General features: G+C 42.9%; 1 protein-coding gene and 1 pseudogene across 4 annotated transcripts; one reads left to right on the plus strand and one right to left on the minus strand.

Moving 5' to 3' along the window:
• Positions 1-4,899: 4,899 nt before the first annotated feature.
• Cnbp (CCHC-type zinc finger, nucleic acid binding protein) lies at positions 4,900-13,774 on the minus strand. Of its 4 annotated transcripts, none has more exons than XM_006236854.5 (5): positions 13,624-13,759; positions 7,661-7,777; positions 7,448-7,540; positions 7,094-7,292; positions 4,900-5,981 (listed from the first exon to the last, which is right to left on the minus strand). In XM_006236854.5, exons 2-5 carry the CDS (start codon positions 7,761-7,763, stop codon positions 5,864-5,866), a joined length of 513 nt encoding a protein of 170 aa, XP_006236916.1. In that variant the 5' UTR covers positions 7,764-7,777; positions 13,624-13,759; the 3' UTR covers positions 4,900-5,863.
• Positions 13,775-15,678: 1,904 nt separating this feature from the next.
• On the plus strand, positions 15,679-22,347 carry Gsta4-ps4 (glutathione S-transferase alpha 4, pseudogene 4; annotated as a pseudogene).
• The last annotated feature ends 609 nt before the right edge of the window (positions 22,348-22,956 follow it).

The raw sequence follows: 22,956 nt of genomic DNA on the forward strand, positions 1-22,956 counted from the left end.
AGGCTTGTTGGCCGCCCAGCATTTTGATGGCAAAACAGCCCGGTTTCTGGAGGAAACCCTGGTCTACATAAGGAGTTCCAGGCCAGCCAGGTGTGCATAGTGAAACCATGCCTCAAAAACTAAAGAGAGGATCTGGGCATCTTTGATCCCAAGACTCAGAAGGCACAGGCAGAAATATAGAGTTTGAGACTAGTCTACAAAGTGAGTTCTGGGATAGCCAGGGCTACACAGAGAAAGGACTCGAAAAATAACCAAAACAAAGTAATGGTAAGAAAATGAAATACTGAGGTAAAGTCCAGGGAAGATGTGGAGTTAGAGACTACATGAGTCACTAGACAGAGATAAGGGTTCTGGAAATGATGGTGGGCTCCCCCACTTAGTGAACACTAAGAATACCCATGTAATAGTTCATGTAAGGATGTTACCACCATGCACATAAGTCCTTTGTTAGCTGGCAATTAATGGGCAGGTTCTTGTTCCACAGCACACTGTGCATCAAAGCTCAGGGATACAGCATTTATTAAGGTGCAGACAGGTGTAGGTGAGAGGAACCAAAACATTTGTTTTGGCTATGCATTCGGCAGACATTTTGGTTGTACGTCTGCCATGACCAGCCCACTATATTGCCTTTCCCTGCTCCGGGCCACTCTGTTACACAACCATCAGTAAGTATACAAGATCTCAGCAGAAGCCATGATCTAGGAATTCAGGATCAAACAGGTTCCAACAGATACTTGGAATATCTATGTAAGTAGGCAGCTGGTTACCAGATAGAATCTATGTTCCCACTTCTTGTAAATAGGTTGTGGAAATGTGACCAAATGATTGTCAGGATTTGGGTCTGGAGCCCCAATTTTGTTATTATTGGTTTGTTTTGTTTTGTTTTGGAGGGGGGTTGTTTTTTGCCTTAATTTCTACATTGCTAAAGCACTGTAACTTTTCAGAGATCTGTGGAGTTTTGGCCTTTTCTGTTCAACTATCTGTTTGAAGCAAGAGGTAGGGTTAAGAGGAACCAGTTGAAATGAAGTCAGAGATGAGCATTGCTCCACTTCCCATGAAATGAAAAAACACTAGGCTAAATACTTAGCACATTAAAAGCAAACCCTTGCCCTCTTTCTTTTCCACCCCTGTCCCAATTCTGAGAGTAGACCCTAATCAGGAACCACCAGCATGGTCTGAGAACTGGCAGTATCATAAGCAGTCCAGAGCCCACTGCCAGGCCCAGGCCCAGATTCTCTCTAAAATTAGGGGAAACCTTTTTGCATTTGAATGGTTTTGGCCATTTATTCCAAACAAGAATGCTCATTCTTTACATGTTCTGCTGGTCCAGAACTCCCTGTGTAGCTACTTAGCTTAGCCTCAAGTTAAAGACATGTCCCTATACTTGGCTTTGAAAAAAAAGACATGTTTTAATCCAGGATATCCTGGGTTGGCTTGAAACTTGCCTTGTAGCTGAGGATGGTGCCCTGAACTCTGATCTTCCTGATTCCCAGGTATTGGGATTACAGGTGTGCAGCCACTACACCTTGGATAGGTTTTGGCTTTTAGTTTGACTTTTTTTAAAAACAAGATCTTGTTATCTTGGGCTGATCTGGAACTCTATGCTAATACTTTTTCAACCTCTCAATGTTGAACTACAAATGTATCCCACCACAGCCAGCTCACAGTTCAGTGGGGCTGCTTACTAGGAAGCCTGATGACCTGAGTTTGCATGGTGAAATTCACATAGAAGTGAAGTACTTCCTACAGTACTCTGACCTCCACATTCACACCCATATGCATAGAATTAAAAAGTAAAACATTTAAGAATCCTCAATGGGACGACACAATCTATTTTGTTGTCAATTAAATCAATTCATGTGAAAAGCCTTGTTTTGTCATCTATGCCAGAAGCAGGATAGAAAACTGTAGTGCACTGAATTGGTTGAAAGAATACCTCCAAGTTAAAAATATTCCCCAACTCTATCTGACCCACAAGCCAAAATATACTTTTGCCAAAGACAATGGATGTTCCTGCACCTTTCTATGGACCTCAAATACTGTCTTTTCTCTATCCAGAATTTATAGGAAGTGCTGTAGACACCAAAAACATCAAAACATGGCCTTTCAAGATGCCCACTAATAACCACTTGTCAGTTCTTTCAGGAATCCCCGTCTTCCCTTGAGCCTTCTCACTTCTCACTTACCATTTTCATTTTGAGACAGGGTCTTGCTATGTAGCCCAAGACAACCTTAAACTTCTACCTCCTAAATGCTGGGGGAGGCAGAACAGCCAAGCTATGTAGCATATTTTATTTTGCTTACAATGTTTTACCTGCATGCATATACAAATACCACTATGTACCTGATACCAAAACCAGAAGAGGGCAGTAAATCCTCTGGAACTGTAATTACAGGTGATTGACATTAGTTATGTTGGTGGGAAGCCAGCAAGTTAACTTGTCACTCCTTCCCCAACTTTTGGTTTTTGAGAAAGGTCATGCAACCTTGTCTCACTGCCTGGTACTTTACTGCAAGATTACCTCACATACCTCACTTGCTGAGTTCTGAAATTAAAGGCACACACCACCACCCCCTGAAGCTTCTGTGTAGCCCTGCCTCTGCCTCGCAAGTACCAAAAATAAGGCAAGTACAGCCACTGTCTGCTGCAGGTTTTGTGGGTGTTTTGAATGTGTTTATATGCAGGATGTGTGTAGTGCTTTGGAGATCAGAGTCTTGCTATACAGCTTTTCTAGCCTCCCTTATAAACTTGGCACCCTGAAGTCATGTGGCATACATCTTTAATCCTAGCATTCAGTAGCAGAGGATGAGTTAGAAAGCATCCTGGTCTAGAGAAAATTCCAAAACAGCCAGGGCAACAGAGAAAAACCGTCTGGGAGGGAGAAGAGGGGAGAGCAGGTTACTATACCATAAATAGGTGTAATTTTCTGTTTTATACCTAAATGTAAACACTAGGTCATGCCATTTTCCAACTTAGTGGACACTACTTCCTGAACTACACCAGGAAAACAGAAAAACCAAAGCACCCAACCTCATGTTCTACATGCTGGAAGACAGCACCTTCTATGAAAAACGGACTAGATTCTCCCACAAAACCGAACACTACAGGGGTTTCAGTTTTGAGCAGTTTTTCATGTATTTCAACATAAACCTAACTACTGGGCTACAGGTATGCCCCATAGGTAGGACCTTACATGCCAAATGCACAAGTTTTCTGTTGTTGCTGTTTTAGATTCTAATTATGCATTTTATCTCTAGCTATGTCCACCTGCATGTAGGGACCATGTCAGAAGATGGCATCAGATCCTGTGAAGCTAAAGCAGGTAGTTCTGAGCTGCTAGAAACTGAACTCAGTGCCTCTGCAAGTACAAGACACGGCTGAGGCAGCTCTCCCTGCCTAAGGCCCACTTTTAATTTTCTATTACGAGCCAATGTTCTTATAATTCTCCGTATTTGTAAAGACCACAAAACTACATTCCAGTCAATCATGTGAAAAATTTACAAACTGATGGTGACACTTCCTTGAAGGAGATTAAATGTTTAAAAAAAAAAAGCATAAAAACTCCAAAGTTGTTCTCTGACCTTCATACAAATATCTACAGGAACATAGTATATTTAATTCATTAAAGGACACGAAGGGCAAGGCACCAATTTTTTTTTTTGAGGCAAGATTTCTCTGTGTAGCTGTTCTAGAAAATATTTTGTAGACCAGGCTGGCTTCTGAGATCTGCAGGCTTCTGAGTGCTGGGATAAAAGGCATGCACCTGGCTTCAAGGCACCTAATTTATTTACAAAGGAGGTCAAAAAGTTAAGTCTGCCTCAAAAAAGAAAAAGGTTGGCTGTGGTAGTAGCTCCTACCTTTAATCACAGCACCTGAGAGACTAATGCAGAAAACGTTTTAAAACCAAAAGGTTGAGGGCTGGGGATGTAACTAGTTTTATTGTGCACATGTGTATGTCACAGCTGTGTGCAGGTCACAAGGACTTTGTGTAAGCCTGTTCTCTTTCCACTTAAACATGGGTTCCAAGTTCAGCTTATCAGGCACCATTACCCACTCAGCCTTTGTGCCCTCCCTCAACATTACTGATGTTTGAAAGCTGGCCATTCCTTTGCTGGTGTCTACTTTTAGAAACAAATTTACTAGGATATTTAATATGCTTGTTTGTACTCAGGCAGTGAAAACTCCAAGATTCTCAGAAATTCCTGGTGTGGAAATGTTTGTCACAGGCTTGACATAGCTGATATACTCCATACTGACATCAATGTGACAGACCATCACAGACTGATAAGAACTCTATTTACATGGAAGATTTAAAAAAAAAAAAAAACCACCCAAAGTGAAAAACTACATGGCATGGAGAAATGTATCAGAACTACTAAATGGGAAAACCGCCAGTTGTGTTTCAGAGAGCCGAAGTAGGAAGGGTGGCTTAGGGCTAACCCTAAACTACATCCTATCAACTTGCTTTTATTATCTAATCTATAAAGCAAGGGCATAAAACCAGATGATCCTAGGGGGGTTGGCAGAGCCAAGGAATCCAACATAATAGAGCTAAATATAAAGTCCTAAAAAAGCGTAAGTACCAGACCATTTTGAGTGAACTGATAACTAGGGGCATTGTGACAACAGGTCAAGAGAATGTTCTTTAGTGCATGTCTTTAAGTCAAAGCACGATTGTGGACTCAGTTCTTTTTTTCTACCTTACATGGATTTCAGAACTAAACTCATGCTACCAAGCTTATGTGTCAATTGCCTTTACCCACTAGACCACTGGACCTTAGGAGACCCAGAGAACTCTTCATAGCCTGCAAACTAGTAAATGGTATTCTTCTATCACCAGCTTTTCCTTATTGAAGGCATTACTACTTAGCACAGAAAGAAAAGTCCAAACTGTCATCTTTGAGTCCTCCACATTCCCCTCTTTAATATGGCATTTTGTTCTATATACATTGATGAAAATTTAAAACAAACAAAAGGAACTTTAGTCAAAACTCCCCTTCCTCCTCCAGCTTTATTGGAATAGTTTAAAATTACATTTTCTATTTTCTAAGACTTCAGTTGCTTTTTCCATCTGACTTTTAAAAACTGATTACAGCAAATGAAACACAGTTGTCTAAGTGATATAGTATACAAAAATAACATCTTGATTTCTGTGAAAATGCATTTCTCTGCAATTCCTGAATAGCTCCAAATTATGCTAACTCTGAGCATCGGATGTTTACTCTGGGTTTTAGATTTAGTCTTTGAAAAAATGTGTTCTACACCTTTGCCATCACCTTCTGTACGTCCAGCATCAACACTGGGATGAAGATGCTCCTGTATTAGGCTTTAGCCAGATTCCCTGGCATATCCTTCAACACATTTGTCTTTTCAGTTTACTCCCAACTCAACTGAATGTTCTATGAGGGCCTGATGCAGATGTTACTCGATGTTATTTAATAGCTACTGAGGTCAGACAATCCAAGGCCATCATTATGCTAAGAATTAAAGTTATTCATGGAAGCTTAGATGCATCCAGAATTGGTTTTACCTCCTACATGGGAACACACTCAAACCCAGAAGGGCTTACTGGTCTGACTGAACTCTTCCCATTCATTAATCCCTATTCACCAGTGGCACGGAAAGGGGGTTCTTTAACAAAGCATTATACATAACACCTCTACCAAACTAAACATAAACTTTTTTTTGTAGTTAAATGCAGAAATTCGGTTTTTTTTCCACCCCTTTCCTCCTTTTACACTGCAAGTAAAGCTCACTGGCCTGGGAACAGCCTCTATCTGCCAACCTTTGGCCAGTGAAGAGGATTCAGAGAAAATAATACAACCATCAATCAGAAAAAGGAGGGGCGACAAAGGAAAATAATTAGGCAGTAGCCTCAATTGTGCATTCCCGTGCAAGATGCCCTGACTCGCCACAGCGGTAACAGTTGACTTCACTTGTCTTGCTGCAATTGATGGCTACATGACCAGTTTCACCACACCTAAAGAAAAAGGGGGAAAAAAAAAGGAATTTACAGAGTTTTGACACTGAATCTTAGAATAAAATTGTTCTCAAATCAATACGGAAGGAAAAAACTCATTAACACAAATAAGTATGTTTTTCTTTATAAGACTATCCTCTTTTTTTTTTTTTGGTTCTTTTTTTCGGAGCTGGGGACCGAACCCAGGGCCTTGCGCTTCCTAGGCAAGCGCTCTACCACTGAGCTAAATCCCCAGCCCCAAGACTATCCTCTTTTAATAAAAGAGACATTACTGCCCAAGTTGTTTTTAAATCCTTTACAATGCACTCAAGTGTTTTCTTTCTTCTTTAAAAGGACTATATGCTGTTTTACTTTTGAAAAGTCATATATAAGCCAATGCAGGCCTCAAATACCACCTTCTAGCTCTGTGTTATGACTGTGTGAGTTAAATCATCATACCCAGCTAAGATTCTACATCTTTGTATCTTCTAGCTAACAGAGAAGATTTAAAAAAAAAAAAAATAGGTCTCAAAAAACCTAGTCGTAAGAGATTATTTAGTTCCAAGCCCAAAACCTCAACAAAGATGTTGTTTGTAAATTAATCCTTAAGGTTTCATTTATATGTCCCAACAGCACTTAGTAACTATACCACATACAAGCCACACATCCACACATCATAAATGGGAAGTCTTGGTTCAATGGTGGAGTCTGCCTACCAGGTTTGAGGTCCTAGGTCCAATACCTAGTACCACCAAAAAAAAAAAAAAAAAAAGTCTCTCTTTGTCAGGAATGGTTGCCCCATCAGTTAAAACTGCCTCAAATTGGGGTTGGGGATTTAGCTCAGTGGTAGAGCACTTGCCTAGGAAGCGCAAGGCCCTGGGTTCGGTCCCCAGCTCCGAAAAATAGAACCCCAAAAAAAAAAAAAAAAAAAAAAACTGCCTCAAATTAAAGGGCCAATTTGGGCTACATAGTGAACTCCTCTCAAAAAGGGAAAAGCTGAGATGGCTCAGTAAGTAAAGTCATCTCTGCCACTAAGCCTGATGATGATCTATCCCCTAAGGAAGAACAAGTCACAAGCTGTCCTCACAGACACTACCTCCACAAAGCTTTTCAGCACCCACTTCATGACTCACCTATAGCACTTCACCTTGGTGCAGTCTTTTTGAATATGTCCAAATTCCCCACAGGAATAGCACTTCTGCTCGTCCGCGTGGTCACAGTCACGAGCCAGATGGCCTGGCTTGCCACAGTTGTAGCAGCATTGCTCTCGCTCTCTCTTGGGCTCCTTGCAGTCCTTGGCAATGTGGCCACCTCTACCGCAGTTATAGCAGGCTTCAACAATAAGGAAAAGAAGCAGACCAAGACTATAAAACCTTTATAGAATAGTATGTATACCACATGCTACAACCCTCAAAGCTAGGACACCTTACAAAGCTGTGTGTAGGGACACACTCACCTCTCAAGAGTGTCAAGTGTTAAACACTTACCATCCTCCTGAAGATCACAATCCTTGGCAAGATGACCAGACTCACCACAGCGATAACAGATGTCAGGAAGAGACGAGGAAACAAACTGGAACCCTATTTTGAGCAGAAACAAAAAAGAATTGGGATAATCAGGCCAGCCTTGTTATTAATGAATGCTGGAGTACTTCAAATTTTTTTATTCGACAAAAATACCTCTATCCGAGGTAAAACCACCTCTGCCGCGGCTTCTCATTCCACGACCCCGACCTCCACCAGTAGGGCATTCCCTGGCCCAGTGGCCAGATCGTCCACACTTGAAGCATTCGTTGCTGCTCATAGCTGCAGTTAGAGCTTTGGAATATCAAAAAATATCATTAAACACTTAGAATTCCTACTGGCTAGAAATATACCCATTTATTTACCTGAGCTTCATATACCTACTACCATATGCAAAATGAAAAACTCTAAAACTCTATCTTACAACTTCTACACGAGGCATGTGGATTAACATGCCTGTGTTAATAATCTCAGCAGTACTTCATCATTCCAGGTCCAGCCGTGTTGGTGTGTGCATGCAACCCATGTGTACCTACTGCCCAAGGAAACCGAATAACAAAAAAAGAAGCTTACTTTTGCCCAGGAATATTAATCTAAAATTTCAAGTCAAGAAAAGTGGAATAGAATCCAGAGTTCCAGGGCAGCCCGGACTACATATATTCATTCTTTCTCAAAAACTTGAAACAAAAGTAAACCACAGCCACTCGGCTCTAAAGTCTAATTGTCTTAGATACTATGCATGCAAATTACCTTCTCCCTTAGGCCAGGCAGCTCAGTCCCCTTTTAGGTGCAACTACATTTAGTTAGGGCTTTTACAGATTCTGACCACTCCCCATAGAATCTTAAAACATGGCTGAGAATTATGACTTTCACAACCTGTGACTATCAGATTCGTCTAGGAACCCCCCCTTATTTGTTACACCCTTTTCCAACTTTTAGGAGCCATCTCAATGCCAAATCTATTAAAAAAAAAAATCTGAACGTATCTCCCAACCTCAAATTCAGATTAAAACCCAGGGTACTTGTAAATAGCTATCAAAGCACACTAACAATGCTTTTACTCATTCCTGGAGGGCTGAGACTGAGTCATCTCATCTTTGAATCACTGCAGCATACCATACAGTGATCCTTCTGCTAACAGTTAGGTATCAAGGCTTTTGCAAAGATGGGGATGTCCTAAGTCCTTTCTGCTCTGTACAACTTGTATCTTATACAGACCCAATTCAATCTGATCAAATACTAACAGTAAAGCACTAAACATGCTTGGTATCACAAGTTACTCTAGCACTAATTTACTGCGTTAAGTTTTCAATTAAGTGCTCATTAAGAGAAGTCACTCAAGGGGTTGGGGATTTAGCTCAGTGGTAGAGCACTTGCCTAGTAAGTGCAAGGCCCTGGGTTCGTTCCCCAGCTCTGGGGAAAAAAAAAAATCAAAAAACAAACAAAAAAAATAAAAACAAAAAAAGAAAACCAAAAGACTAGTCAAACTCCACTTTCTCAAATCATAGGTATGATCCTATGTAGACTTTTTTAGGAGCAAAGGCTTTTGCTTCCAATAGGGATCAAGGCTCACTCTTTAAGGAACATTTCTGATGAGAAACAACTAGTCAAACAAAAAACCCAGGCTGAAGAGTTGTGGAAGGACTAGAATTCTCTTCCCAACATTGACATGGCTCCAGTTTCAAGAGCCAGCCTCCACTAGCATCTAGCATCAGGTACACATATATATGGCAGGCGCACACGGGCGCACACACACACACTCCTATACCTGCAGACAAAAAGAGCCATACAAAATAATAGTGCTAGTATAAAAAGCAAATCAAGAAAGTTCTCTTTCTCTCGTCCCTTTCCTTCCCCTTCTCTCATTCTCCCATTAAATCTCTCCACGTGGGGGGGAAAGGTTCTAAATGAAAGAAAAAAAGTATCTAAAAACCCAAGAGTAGTTGAGAATTTCCACTAGAAATAACTAAAATGGGGGCTGGAGAGATGGCTCAGCGGTTAAGAGCACCCGACTGCTCTTCCAGAGGTCATGAGTTCAATTCCCAGCAGCCACATGGTGGCTCACAACCATCTGTAGGGAGATCCGATGCCCTCTTCTGGTGTGTCTGGGGACAGCTGCAGTGTACTTGTATATAATAAATAAATAAAAAAAAAAGAAATAACTAAAATGAGCCAGCAGCTAAATCTCCATCTCACTGTACCTTGTCACACAAGCTCAGACCTCTGTAGAATTACTATCATGATGTGCTACACAAAATGCCAATATGAAAAAACAAATATGGGCTACAACTGTAGTTTAGAATAGTGTTGGCCTAGCATTCTTGAAGCCCTAGGTCCCATCTCCAGGACTACACACACACACACACACACACACACACACACACACACACACACACCCCTAGCTTAAGGGAAAGAAAATATACAAAGAAGTATTATTAGGTATTATTAGTGGCAGGTGCATGTCTAATATCCCAGCATAAGGAGGCTAAGGCAGCATGATCAAGTGTTTAGACCAATCAAGCACTAACATGATAGTGTGATAAGATCTCAAAAAAAAGAAAAAGAAAAAGAAAAATCAATTCCAAGCCCAGAATACTCCTTTTCACTGCTGTTAGAGAACAGATGTGTTCTCTTCCTTTTGCTAGTTATCTTAGCAGTATAAAGATTCTAGAATCATGGTTAAGTTCAGGTAAGCTAGTAAACTTGACTATTATGTCATCTCAAAAACACATACATGGCCCTCACCAACTATGGTGTGTGTTGAGCTAACTTTACTTCATCTGGCTTTAATACAGTGGTTTACATTTATTTTTATGCTCTAGACACTTAAGTTATTTTTCCCAAGCAAAGGGGTATCCCTGCCTTAGCACAGTTTTTATACTGAGACCACAGGGCAGTTCTTGCCCTCTGAACATACTCACTTTTATGCTCCAGTAAAATGGCTTGGCACAACAATACACACACTGTTATAACAAACTAGATATAATAAAAATAAAAAGCAAGATACAATCTGTTACCTGATTCTGGCCACCAAAGAGTATCAATGGGAGAAACTATTTTACCCTACATATCACTACCTGACCTTGGTTATTTATACCCATATCTGCCTGCCCTGACTACCTGTGCAAAGGCTTAATTTTGCTGAGTACCTACTGTGTCAGCCATAATTTACACAATCTACTATCTTAACAAGTCTTCAAGTTATGTATTCTTACTTCTTTTTAATAAGGAAATGGGGTGGCTGGACTTGGTGGCCCAATTCGTTTAATCCCAGCCCTGGGGAGGCCAACCAGGTCTACAGAGTGAGTTCTAAGACAGAGAGATCTACAAAGAGAATCTTGTCTCAATAATAATAATAATAATAATAATAATAATAATAATAATAATAATAATAGAACAAATCTACTTACTTACTTACTAGAGGCATACAGGTAAAACCTCGGGCTAACAAGATGCCAACAGTTTGCCTCTAAATCCTCTAAGGCTAGCTAAGTGATAAAGAAAAATGCTTATACATACATGCTTCTTATATGTATTAAATCTCAATGCAGAAAAAATAGATTCACCAAATAAAAACTACAACAGGTGAGACACTGGAGTCATTTAATTCATTCACAGTAGTCGTTCACAGAGATTTCTTGATTTTAGGCCAAAATCTTTTAACCTTCTGAGTGTTAACACACACAAACACTAACAGCTTAATTTCACTAGCTAAATACCCTCATTAGTAATTATGGAGTCAACTTCAGATTACTGTAGCACTCTCATATATTTCTTTTATCTCCCCTGCTCCAACCTCTTTTGGAATAGGGGACTACGCAGTCTCTGATGGCCTGGAATTTAATAGATATAGGAGCCAGTCCTCAAATTTAAGAGATGGGCCTCAGTTCTGGTATAAGTGTCACCACTCCTGGATTTTCCTACCCACTTAGAACAGAATTTTATTCTTTAGCCTAGGTAGGCTTCAAATTTATTTCCAATCCTGCCTATCCTCCTTTCCAAGTACTGGGATGATAGAGGCCTGTATCACTACACCTGGCTTGCGCTCATAATGTACAAAGTCTTCCTATTTGCATGAGGCCATAAGTTCACTTTATTATCTCAAGTATTTAACAACCTGAAATTAGTGCCAAAACCAGAGCCCTATTAAGTGAGGCAGTGTGGAAAAGAGCATTCCCCACATAGTTGACCAGAATGCCTTGGTATTCGTATTCTGGCTCTCCACTTACTGTCAGGAGGCTAGGAGAGGAAGGCAAAAATCTCTCTGGCAATGTATTTACCTAATAGAGCAATCACTCCAGCAGTGACTTATTCACTATATATTGTTTTCAGGTCTAAAGGTAAAAAGAATCAAGTCATACGCCATTACCAAAACCTTAATATTTGCAGTTGTTCAACTGCCAGAATATAATCCCTTGGTCTTCAGCTGACTTGGCTTGAAAACACTTTACAAACTGCACATCTCTTTGAAATAAATTACCTCTTGCTATCAATGAGAAGAAACAGTTCAAATACAACAATGTCCTAATGTGAAGTAGGAGGTAAATACAGATATAGTAGTATTAGCTTTTAAAAATTTGTTAACAGGAGTTGTAATTTGAGGGAAAAAATTAAGCCCTTAATTCAGCCCTTGGGATTCCAATACATTATTCCTTTTATAGTCCAGCATACAAAGAGTTCCTTGTAGACAAGAAGCAAGCTTAACAAGCTTTCTTTAAAAGAAAGTATCTAGGTCTATGGGGGTTACAATTTGATAAGCTTCAATTTTAACCACGTTAACTTTCAATTTTTTAGAGTTAAAGAATAAAGTGATAAGGACTACAGCTTATGTATCTTTTTTAAAACTTTCAAAATCTTACATTCAATATATATGCTAGGAGCAAATAGCTAACAAACTTGCAAATTTAAACACAAATACTAATTCATTGGCGTAAACCTTTCCAAAATTGGGTCAAACAACAGGAAATGGGAACTTTTATCTCATAAAAAAAAATTGTGTAAATGGGGATAACTTAATTCCTTTTTTCTTTAATGCAGACAAATTAATTAAGTGTCGTGATTTATTTGGTCTATTTTGTGTCTTCAAGAATATTGCCAAAACCTAATCAGCCGATTGCTGTGCAATGTCTCCTTTTCTTAAGACCCCCACCCCCACCCCAGATGTAGTCACTTCCTCTGAAAGTGCCTGGTGGCCTAGGCCATGTGCTTGACATGTGGCAACAAGCAAAAGCTTTACCTATAAAATCAACACCCAAACCCAAGTGAGAGCGATTAAACCGTTCTAAAACAGGTTTTCACGCTAACGAAAAATCTAGATTGATCTTTGCCAACTCTACTTCCGAGGCTTGCTTGTAATTTATATCCGTTTAATCCGAGAAATATTGGCAAAGACCTCTGCCGCCCTGATGGCCTTAAAGGCCTGACAACCTGGAGTCCTTTCCACCCCGCTCCATTTAAAAAAAAAGGGGGGGGGGGCAGGTTTGAAGGACCTAAGGCTTGAATCTCATCGACTCGGGAGTAAGTGGCTCCTTTTGAGGAGCGACGTCAAATAAGCCTTAGGAATATAAACTACAAGAAATCAGGAGTTTGAATAAAGATCGACAGTACGGAGAACCGAATCCAGACTCCTGAGCACTACAGCGGCATGCGCGGGCTTCGTCACGGGCCGGGTGCTGAGGCCCCGCAGCCGCTGGCACATGGCCCGCCAGGCCTCCACCCTGCGCTCGGCCTGGGGACCTCCACCACGACCAGGCGCTGTCCCCCGCCACACCGCCCAGTTCCAGGAGTTCCCGCCACACTGGCCCTCGGTGCTAGGCCCGCGCGCGACCCTCCTCGCCTCGGCCCCAAGGACGCCAGGCCTGGTGGCCACACGGCTGAGGCCTGCGTGGCCGTGGGGCCCGAGCGAGGCCCCCGCGCACCGACCCCAGTGCCCGCGCCGCAGGACGGCCAGAACACCCGCCCGAGTGCGGCGGGCCAGAAACTCCGGCCCTGGCGGCAGTCGGGCCGAGCCCCGCGCCTGACGCAGCAGGGCGCAGGCCAAGGTGCGGCCGCCATCGTGCCTCGCAGTTCCGGCCCTCCGTCGGTCTCAGCCGTACCAACCCAGAGACCTCCATTGCGCAGGTTATACCATCGGCTCTCACCTTCGGCGTCTGAGCTGCCCACAGCAGAGGAGACTCGGACGTAGACCCAAGAAGGAGACTCGCAAAGCAGCGGCTGTTTATTTTCAGGGTCCTTGCCTGCGCCACACGCGGGTCTGCACACGGCCCCACACACGCCGCTGCGCACGGCTCTCCTCCGCCTCGCCCACGGGTCCAATCAGCAAAGGAAGCTACGCCGGCCAATCAGAATCGCCCGCTGGGAGCGCGGCCTCGCGCGAGGGAGGCAGAGGCGGAGCAGATTGCTCCACGCCCGGCCTCTTCCGTTTTGCCCGGATCGCGGCCTTCCCGCTCGTAGCTAGGATCTGTGGCTCCTGTGGATGTTTCGCTGCTCGTCCCTCGATCCTTTGCTGGCCTTACTCCAACTCCGAGTGATGGTTCTCGCCAGCTGTAGCCTAGAGGACTGTCCCAGGCAATGGTCTCTGCTTGCGGGAGCCAACTTACCCCCTTCCTGGCCTCCCCTAAGCCTGTGGGGCTCAGAAGCAGGCCAGGTTTCCAGAATACACACACTTAAGTTTGGGGGAAGGACGTAGTGGCCTGATCATAGAAGCGGCTGTGGCTACCATTACGGTCCATGGGTTTTGTGTTTCCTGGGTGTAAACTGACAGCGCGCTGCTAGTGGCCCTGGTTTGCAGTAGCCCCAAATGAAAATGCCTAATGAGGTTGAAGACGGTGACAGGTTATTTGTGTCACAACACTTCTTGTGACCCATAATGAATGACATCCCTAGGTTTTATGTATGAGAGAGGAGGCTAGGAAAGTCATTGACCTGGGCTACCCCAATCAGGAGTGACCTTCCGTTTGTATTTCATGGTGTCTCCAAAAGAGATTCTGTGTATAGTCATAGGTCCTCAAAGCAGAAGGCTTTCGTGTAAATTTACCCAGTAAGTCCTGGGTTTCAAACCCAGCAGTACCACCACCACCACCACCACCACGCTAAATTTTTTTTCCTATATAAATTAAAAGATTCTAGAACTGTGTCCCATTTTGATGAAGTTTTATTAGAAACATGAAAAATCTGGAGGTCTCAATCTTGAGTTCTAAAATGTACTAAAGTTTGTTTAAATTTTAGGTCCTGCAAGTGACTTTCTCTTTAAACTTCAACATGGGCATGCAGAAAGACGACTTAGAAGTTAAAGGCACTTGCAGCTACGCATGGTGGTGCATACCTTTAATCTCTTGCACTTGGGAAGTAGAGGCAGTAGGATCTCTTGTCTGTCCAAGTTCATCCTAATCTACATAGCAGGTCCCAGATCAGCCATGGCCTCATAGTAAGACCCTTGGGCTGTAGATACGGTTTAGTAGAGCATTTGTCTCTCTTGCACAAGACTCTGGATTCCATTTCAACCAAAGAATAAAATGTTCAACCACAGTGAGACCCAGTCTCAAACAAAAAACCCACCACCAGCAACAGCAACATATGCTGCTCTTGAAGAGAACGAGAATTTAGTTCCAACATCTATAACCTACTGGAACGACTACCTATAATTCCAGCTCCAGAGGATCTAATGTCCTCTAGCTCAGGAGAGGCACGTAAATACACTCAGCCACATACACATTAATTCTTTGTTGCTGTTCTTGCTGTTTGAGTCAGTGTCTCTACATAGCCCTAACCAGCCTGGAACTCAGTACTCATAGACCAGGCTGGTCTCGAACTCACAGAAACCCACCTGTCTCTGTCTCCAGAGTTCCTGAGATTGTAAGCATGCCACCATGCCCAGCTTCATTTTTTTTTCAACTGAATGCAGAAATCTCTGAAGACATTGAAAGGCAGGGGATACGGCTCAACGGTAGAGTGCTTGGGAAGTGTGAGGTCCTGGTTTCCAGTACCCAGTACCAAAACAAACAGAAACTCCTAAGAGTCTGGAGAGATGGCTCAGCTAAAAAGAGCACTGGCTGCTTCCAGAGGACCCAGATTCAACTACCAGCTCCCATCCATAACTCCATCCTTTTGGCCTCCACAGGCACCGCACCCAGGGGCTACACAAACATGCATTCAAGAAAAACATCAATGCACATAAAATGAAAATAAACCTAAAAAAGAAGGTGAGATTAGGATGAACCCTCCTTGCCAGCAGCTGTCCTTTCTGGGTGACTGTGGAGACGTGAGCCACTGTTATCCCTAGCACGTCATCTCAGTGGATCCTTCCGGTTCTAAAACTCTGACTGATTAAGAGACATAAAACCTAGGTTTAAATCACCACTGTTACTCACCAACAGCTTAAAGCATTCAGCAGTTGGTGTTTAATCAGTGTTAATGCGCAGCGATTGTGTGAGTGCATTTTAAGAACGTGTGTGCTGTTTTTAAACCTTTAAACATGATAAAGCATAAAAGGTTTGGGTAGCACAAAAAGATCATGCCTCCAATCATGTTGGAAAATCCATAGCAAGTGATTAAGCTATAGCATCAAGCTGACCAGAGGTAAAATGGTAGAGTTTATTTCAACTGTTTGTTTTTTTGTTTTTTTTTTTTTTTTGGTTCTTTTTTTCGGAGCTGGGGACCGAACCCAGGGCCTTGCGCTTCCTAGGTAAGCGCTCTACCATTGAGCTAAATCCCCAGCCCCTCAACTGTTTCTTAATGGAAGTTTTATACGGCATTATAAATGTACAGATTCCCTGGGCCTGGTCTGATTGTCAAACTTTAGTATCTTTTTCTTTTCTATCTTTCTGTCTTGTTTGTTTGAGACTGGGTCCCAACCACAGGATGACTTCAAAGTCCATATATAGCTCTGCAGCTATATATGGACTCTTTAACTCTTTAACCAGTGGTTTTGTTTTGTTTTTTTTTTTAAGATTTATTACATGTATGTGAGTACACTGTCGCTGTCTTCACACACACCAGACACAGACATCGGATCCCCATTACAGATGGTTGTGAGCCACCATGTGGTTGCTGGGAATTGAACTCAGGACCTTTGGAAGAGCAGTGCTCTTAACAGCTAAGCCATCTCTCCAGCACAGATCTTGAACTCTTAATCCCCTGTCTCCATTACCCAAATGCTGGGATTACAGGCACACGCCAACATATCTACCCTTGCAGATAAAGCAATTGCAGACAAGTAGCATCTTCTTTAGTCGTAGCAGAGAGTTTGTATAAGGTGAGGCTATATACGAAGTCCATACTGTTCCAGAACCCTAAACTGTTTTTTGCTTTTGAGACAGGATCTCACTATGTAGTCTTGCCTGGCCTTGAACTCACGGATACCTGCTTGTGTTTACCTCTTTTTACTGGAATGAAAGGTGTGTAACATCGTACCAGGCTAAATTAATAATTTTATGGCTTGTTTCTAATTTACCATTTTAAGTACAATCGCACATAAAATGTTTAATCTTACTTCTAGGCCCAGGGATGGAATGTTTCTTATATTACAAATTGCTTTGAAGCTGGGTGTGGTGGTGTGACAACTGATGACTCTTCACTTGATGTCCAATATTCTATAATTATCACTATTTATAGAACGAGACTGGCCATGAGGCATTATGGTAGTTGGCAAGATCTGTAATAGAAGTTAACTTGTAATATGACCACCCATTTCACTAGAAATGTTTAAAAATAAAGAAGGGGAAAAAAAGCCCACTTTACCTAAAGCTAAGCTGTGGGTCATCAAGACAGTTCGACAAGAAAGTACTTGCTTCCAGGCTTGACAGCCTGGGCTTGGTCTCTGAACCCACATGTTAGAAGGGAAGAATGGATTGCCCCACCCCACCCCCAACTTGTCCCCAAACACACACAAGCATATACATACAAAAATATATAAAGTACAATTTTTCTATGTTAAGCTGTCAATAGTACTGAAAAAACGGCCTCCTGTTGCAGTCTCTGTCTTTGGGATGGGTTTTATCCCTCCTCCATCCCTGTCCAGGGTTAGCCATTGTGCCTTGTGTCACATGGGTTACAAATGTACTCACTTATCCTCTAGACCTTGCTCTTGAAGAACTTGCTGGTTAGCAGGGGCCATAAAAAAGCACTTCGTGAGGGTTTGGGGATTTAGCTCAGTGGTAGAGCGCTTGCCTAGCAAGCACAAGGCCCTGGGTTCGGTCCCCAGCTCTGAAAAGAAAAAAAAAGAAAAAGAAAAAAAAAAGAAAGCACTGTGTGTTGGAGAGAGGACCAACTGACAAGCACTATGACTCAGCACGGTTCCGTCCTGAGAACAGGTCACAGTTGAGCAGCTACCCTGGCCAGTTCTCCATTTCCCATTCGGTGCCCAGCTTCACAGCACAAGCCTTAGATTCTGCTGTCAGGCTGAGATGATACATAGGTCTTTTCCTTTCTGTTTTCTGTGCCAGCAGGGAAACTGCTGTGACTTTACTTGGAAAGTATGTGGCTAAGGGAGAAGGGATTGATGTTTCCACCCCATGTATGCCTCCAAAGCAGAAAGGCAGGGACTAGACTAAATCCTGAAAGTCAGACTGGGTGTGGCAGAGCACACCAGTAATCCCAACGTGCAAAAGACCAAGACCAGGAGACTGCAAGGTATTCAAGGACAGCCGACCTACACAGTGAGTCCTGAGAAGGTCTAAAATGTGAGATCCTGTCTCAAAAACAAAACACCAGGCAAGAGGGTGGCTTGGTGGTTAGGAATATGCACAGCTCTTGCAGAGGATCCCAGTTCCCAGATCACCACCACTTGTGACTCCGGCATGGGGATCCCAGCCCCTTCTTCTGAGTGCACACTCACAGGTATATTCTCCACAAAGTCAATGACTAAGCATTAAAACTGGGAATACAAAGCTTGCATAGCAACATCTGGCATAAGCAGGGCCATCTGTCACCTGTTACCACCTATTGAGTGCGGACTCTAGATGTTTTTGGTCTTTTTGTTGGTTTGTTTGCCTGCTCTGGAATTCACTATATAGACCAGTCTGACCTTGAACCGCAGAGATCTGCCTCTTCCTTCATCAGTACAGGCGAAGGTGGAGCCCCGGCAGGCCTTGAACCCATTCTCCTCCCACCTCTGTCTCTTCAGTATAACCCGTCAGCGTGTGCCACCAGAAGCAGCTGTTTTGGGTTTTCATTTATGCTGGTTTTGATTCAGGATCTCACTATGTAGCCCTGGAAAGCCTGGAACTCACCCAGACCAGACTGGGTTAGAACCTGCCTGCCCCTACCTCCCAAGTGCTGGGATTAAAGGAATGTGCAACCACCCCAGGTGGTGTTTTTGCTTTGAGACAAGATTTCCTACAGCCCAGAGTGGGATTTGCTCAGCTCAGATTTGCTACAGAGCCCAGATAACCTAGAACTCCTGATGCTCCAGCTTCTGCCTCCCTGGTGCTGGGACCACAGATAAGATTACTATGCCCAACTATACCAAGCATTTTTTATAATTTCCATAAGCTTTCACAAAACTTATGTAAATTCTCATTATCCCCAGAAGGTAAATGTTCAGAGATTTAAAATAATCTGCCCAAGATCAAAATATGAGAGCATGCTTCCAACACAGCCTGCGTGTTTATCCATTTGACCATATACTCAGCTCCATTCCTCAAAAACGTGTCCTTACAAATGTTATATAAGACAGACAGGGGGCTGGGGATTTAGCTCAGTGGTAGAGCGCTTACCTAGGAAGCGCAAGGCCCTGGGTTCGGTCCCCAGCTCTGAAAAAAAAGAACCAAAAAAAAAAAAAAAAAAAAAAAAAAAAAAGACAGGCACCTCTGAGTCAGAGGCAGGAAGATCTCTGTGAGTTCAAGGCCAGCCTTGTCTACAGCGTGAGTTCTAGGACAGCCAGTACTATTTAGAGAGACTTTGCCCTCTAAAAGAAGGAGGAAAAAGAGGAAGGGGAGGAGGAAGAGAAGAGATGAAGAAAAAGAAAGAAAAAATATTCCCCAGTTGGGCAGACCACATGTGTTTAGCTACTGGTCACTGAAGGACTACTTCCCATTTCTGGTTACTATGATAAGAGGAGTTGCAAAAAGAAAGTAAATCAATTGCTACAAACATTTATGCATTGCTCTTCTATGAATGTAAATTTTCATCTTGCCTCTTACTTTCCAATTTGCATTTCTCAGATTACATGGGGAGCTAAACATTTCTCCTAAAATTATAGTCTTTAAGTGTCTTCTTTCCAAAAGAACCTACTTTGCGCATTTTTTTCTATTAACTTGATCTCTTTCTTGTTAATTTGTGAGTCTTGTTAGCATTTCTTTTTTTCTTTTTAGTTGGTTTCATTTTGCTGTATGTGTACATATGTCTGTGTACATGATATCATTGTATACAATGGGTGTGTCTGTACCATGACACACGTAGAGGTTCAGAGGGAAACCTTGGGTCTTAGTCATTGCTTTCCACCAGGGTGTTTTGAGACAAGGTTTTGTAGAAGGAATTATTTATTCTATCTAGCCTGTATATACGACACACAATCCTAGTATTTATTTACAAGCTGTGAGCCTAGATTAGGCAGGCCTTGAGCTATTCTAACTTTCATCCCAGCTATATGTCCCTCGTTACTTGCTATTTCTCCTAGCCAGATGCTCATGGTCGGCCCATCTCTTCTCATGACTGCCTTCTCCTGTCTCCTTCTCTCTTTGCCTCCTCGCTTCTCCTTCTCTGGTCTCTTTGGAGACCCCCTCATACAATCCTCGATTCCCTCCTGTCTCTCTCTACTGCACAATCACAGGCTTTATCCTATTATTGACCTGTTAACGTGGGGAGCAAGGTTTGCACAACAAAAGCTGGTGAACTTGAGAATGCACTTGTCTTGGGGCAACCAGATCTTGGAGTACAGAGTTTAGGACTTGACTACATAGCAGCACCAGATCAACCCCAACAGGGTCTCCTGATGATCACTGCTTCATAGGCCAGGTTAACTTACATCCTGTATCCTTGTATAGCATTCTGTATCCTTGCATAGCATCCTGTATCCTTGCATAGCCATCCTGTATCCTTGCATAGCATCTGAGGTTTACGAATGCTTACATTACTGCTATGTTTTGCCTTTATTACCTGGATTCGAGAGATCTGAATGACTTAGCAAGTGCTCTACCCACTGAGCTATCTCCATAGCCATTTTTCTTTTTTCTTCTGTCTTTTTTTTTTTTTTTTTTGTTCTTGTGTGAAGGGACTGAAGAGGCACAATCCTCCACAGAGCAGACCATCCTGGCTTCCCATCACACTTCTCCCTGCTTGAGGGCAGAGGTCAACAGCCCACAGATTCATCTCTGTACATCTTTCTAATGATATGTTGAAGCATTTAGATGTATTTATTTCAAGCCAAACCCAGCCCATGCTTTCCAGCATTTTGACCAGCTCAGGGAAGCTGCTGACATCATGGTCTTCCTTCCTGCCCTGGTGCTCCCATTTCCCCAGCTCTGCAGCTAGAATTGAGAGTCCTGACTCATCCTTCAGCAGCCACAGAGAATGCTGATCATTCCGGTACAGCCAGTGCTCACAAAGTGACTTTGAAAAAAAAAAAAAAAAGAGCTGTGGAGGAGCCAAAGCCAGTGTGCTTTTGGGTACCAGACAGCCTCTTCTTAGTTCAGCAGCCACTGCTTTCTCCTTGGCAGAAACAGGAGCCAGGCCCCTGTAGACTTGGCCAGAAAGCTGGGGACCTTCCCATCTGATGTAGCCAATTCTGTCTTCCTGAGGGCCGTAACCGTGCAGTGACCACCTACTCTGCCTTGATCTGCACTTGTGGAAGCAGCCTGGCTATCCTATCACACAGGGTTTAGCATAAGGATCTGCATAGCCCAGCAGTTCACACTTCAACCAGTGATCTTTGAGACATTCCCCACAGCTCAAGAGGTGGTGTATGCCTGTTGATCTCCTGTTAGCACTCAGGAGTCTGAGGCAGGAGGATTACAAGTTCCAGGTCTGTTTAAGCTACATGAAATCTTGTTTTAAAGATATGTAAAAGTTCCTGCAGACAAAATCCCAGAATAAGGAAACTCTGAACCAGGAGTCATGGAAGCCAAACCCAAGCTCTACTACTTACAAGGCAGGGGAAGGATGGAGTCGATCCGCTGGCTGCTGGCTACAGCTGGAGTGGAGTTTGAAGAAGAATTTCTTGAGACAAGAGAATAATATGAGAAGTTGCAAAAGGATGGGTGCCTGCTTTTTAGCTAAGTCCCATTGGTGGAAATAGATGGGATGCTGGTGGCCCAGACCAGAGCCATCCTCAGCTACCTGGCTGCCAAGCACAACTTGTATGGGAAGGACCTGAAGGACAGAGTCAGGATTGACATGCATGCCGATGGCACCCAGGACCTGATGATGATGATTGCCGGGGCTCCATTTAAAGCCCCTCAGGAGAAAGAAGAGAGCTGTGCTTTAGCAGTGAGGAGGGCTAAAGCCCGTTACTTCCCAGTGTTTGAAAGGATTTTAAAAGACCACAGAGAGGCTTTTCTTGTTGGCAACCAACTCAGTCGGGCAGACATACAGCTACTAGAAGCCATTTTGATGGTGGAAGAACTCAGTGCTCCTGTGCTGTCTGACTTCCCTCTGCTGCAGGCATTTAAGACAAGAATCAGCAACATTCCTACAATTAAGAAGTTCCGGGCTGGAGAGATGGCTCAGCCGTTAAGAGCACTGACTGCTCTTCCAGAGGTCCTGAGTTCAAGTCCCAGCAATCACATGGTGGCTCGCAACCATCTGTAATGGGATCCGATGTCTTCTTCTGGTGCGTCTGAAGACAGCTATGGTGTACTCCTATATAATAAATAAATCTTTAAAAAAAAAAAAAAGAAGTTCCTGCAACCTGGAAGTCAGAGGAAGCCACCTCCAGATGGTCACTACGTTGACATGGTCAGGACCATCCTGAAGTTCTGGTGACAGCATGCTTTAAAGTGGCTACTGCAAGGGTCCAATAGCAGCAGCAACTACAGAGCATTAGAGCCAAGATATGGCTCCCAGGAATAAAGGTCTTCAAAGAACAAAACCACTCTGTCCACAATGACAAATGCCAATTAAAAAAAAAAGATTTGTAAAAATAACAATTCATTTATCCATTGCCTTGGCTTTTTTTTCTAAAATTTTAAAAGATTTGTATTGTGTTTTGGGGGAGGGGTATACACATACCATGGTGAGAGTGTGTGAAGTCATCAACCTTGTGAAGTTGATTCTCTCCCTCCATCATCTGGGATTCAGGATTGAACTCAGTTTGTCATGGTTGTCCTGGAGCACTTCTAACCCCTAAATCATTCCCTGCTCCTCATTATAAACTAAAAAGAAAGTTTGCTTTCTTTCATTTTTACATGTATAAATATTTTGTCTGAATGTGCGTGTGCGTGTGCGTGTGCGTGTGTGTGTGTGTGCGTGTATGTGTGTGTGCACGCACACATGCCTGGTGCCCTCAGAGGTCAGAAGAGGGCATCAGATTCCACGGA

The sequence above is a fragment of the Rattus norvegicus genome, chromosome 4 (assembly GCF_036323735.1).
Source record: "Rattus norvegicus strain BN/NHsdMcwi chromosome 4, GRCr8, whole genome shotgun sequence".
Taxonomy (NCBI): Eukaryota; Metazoa; Chordata; class Mammalia; order Rodentia; family Muridae; genus Rattus; species Rattus norvegicus.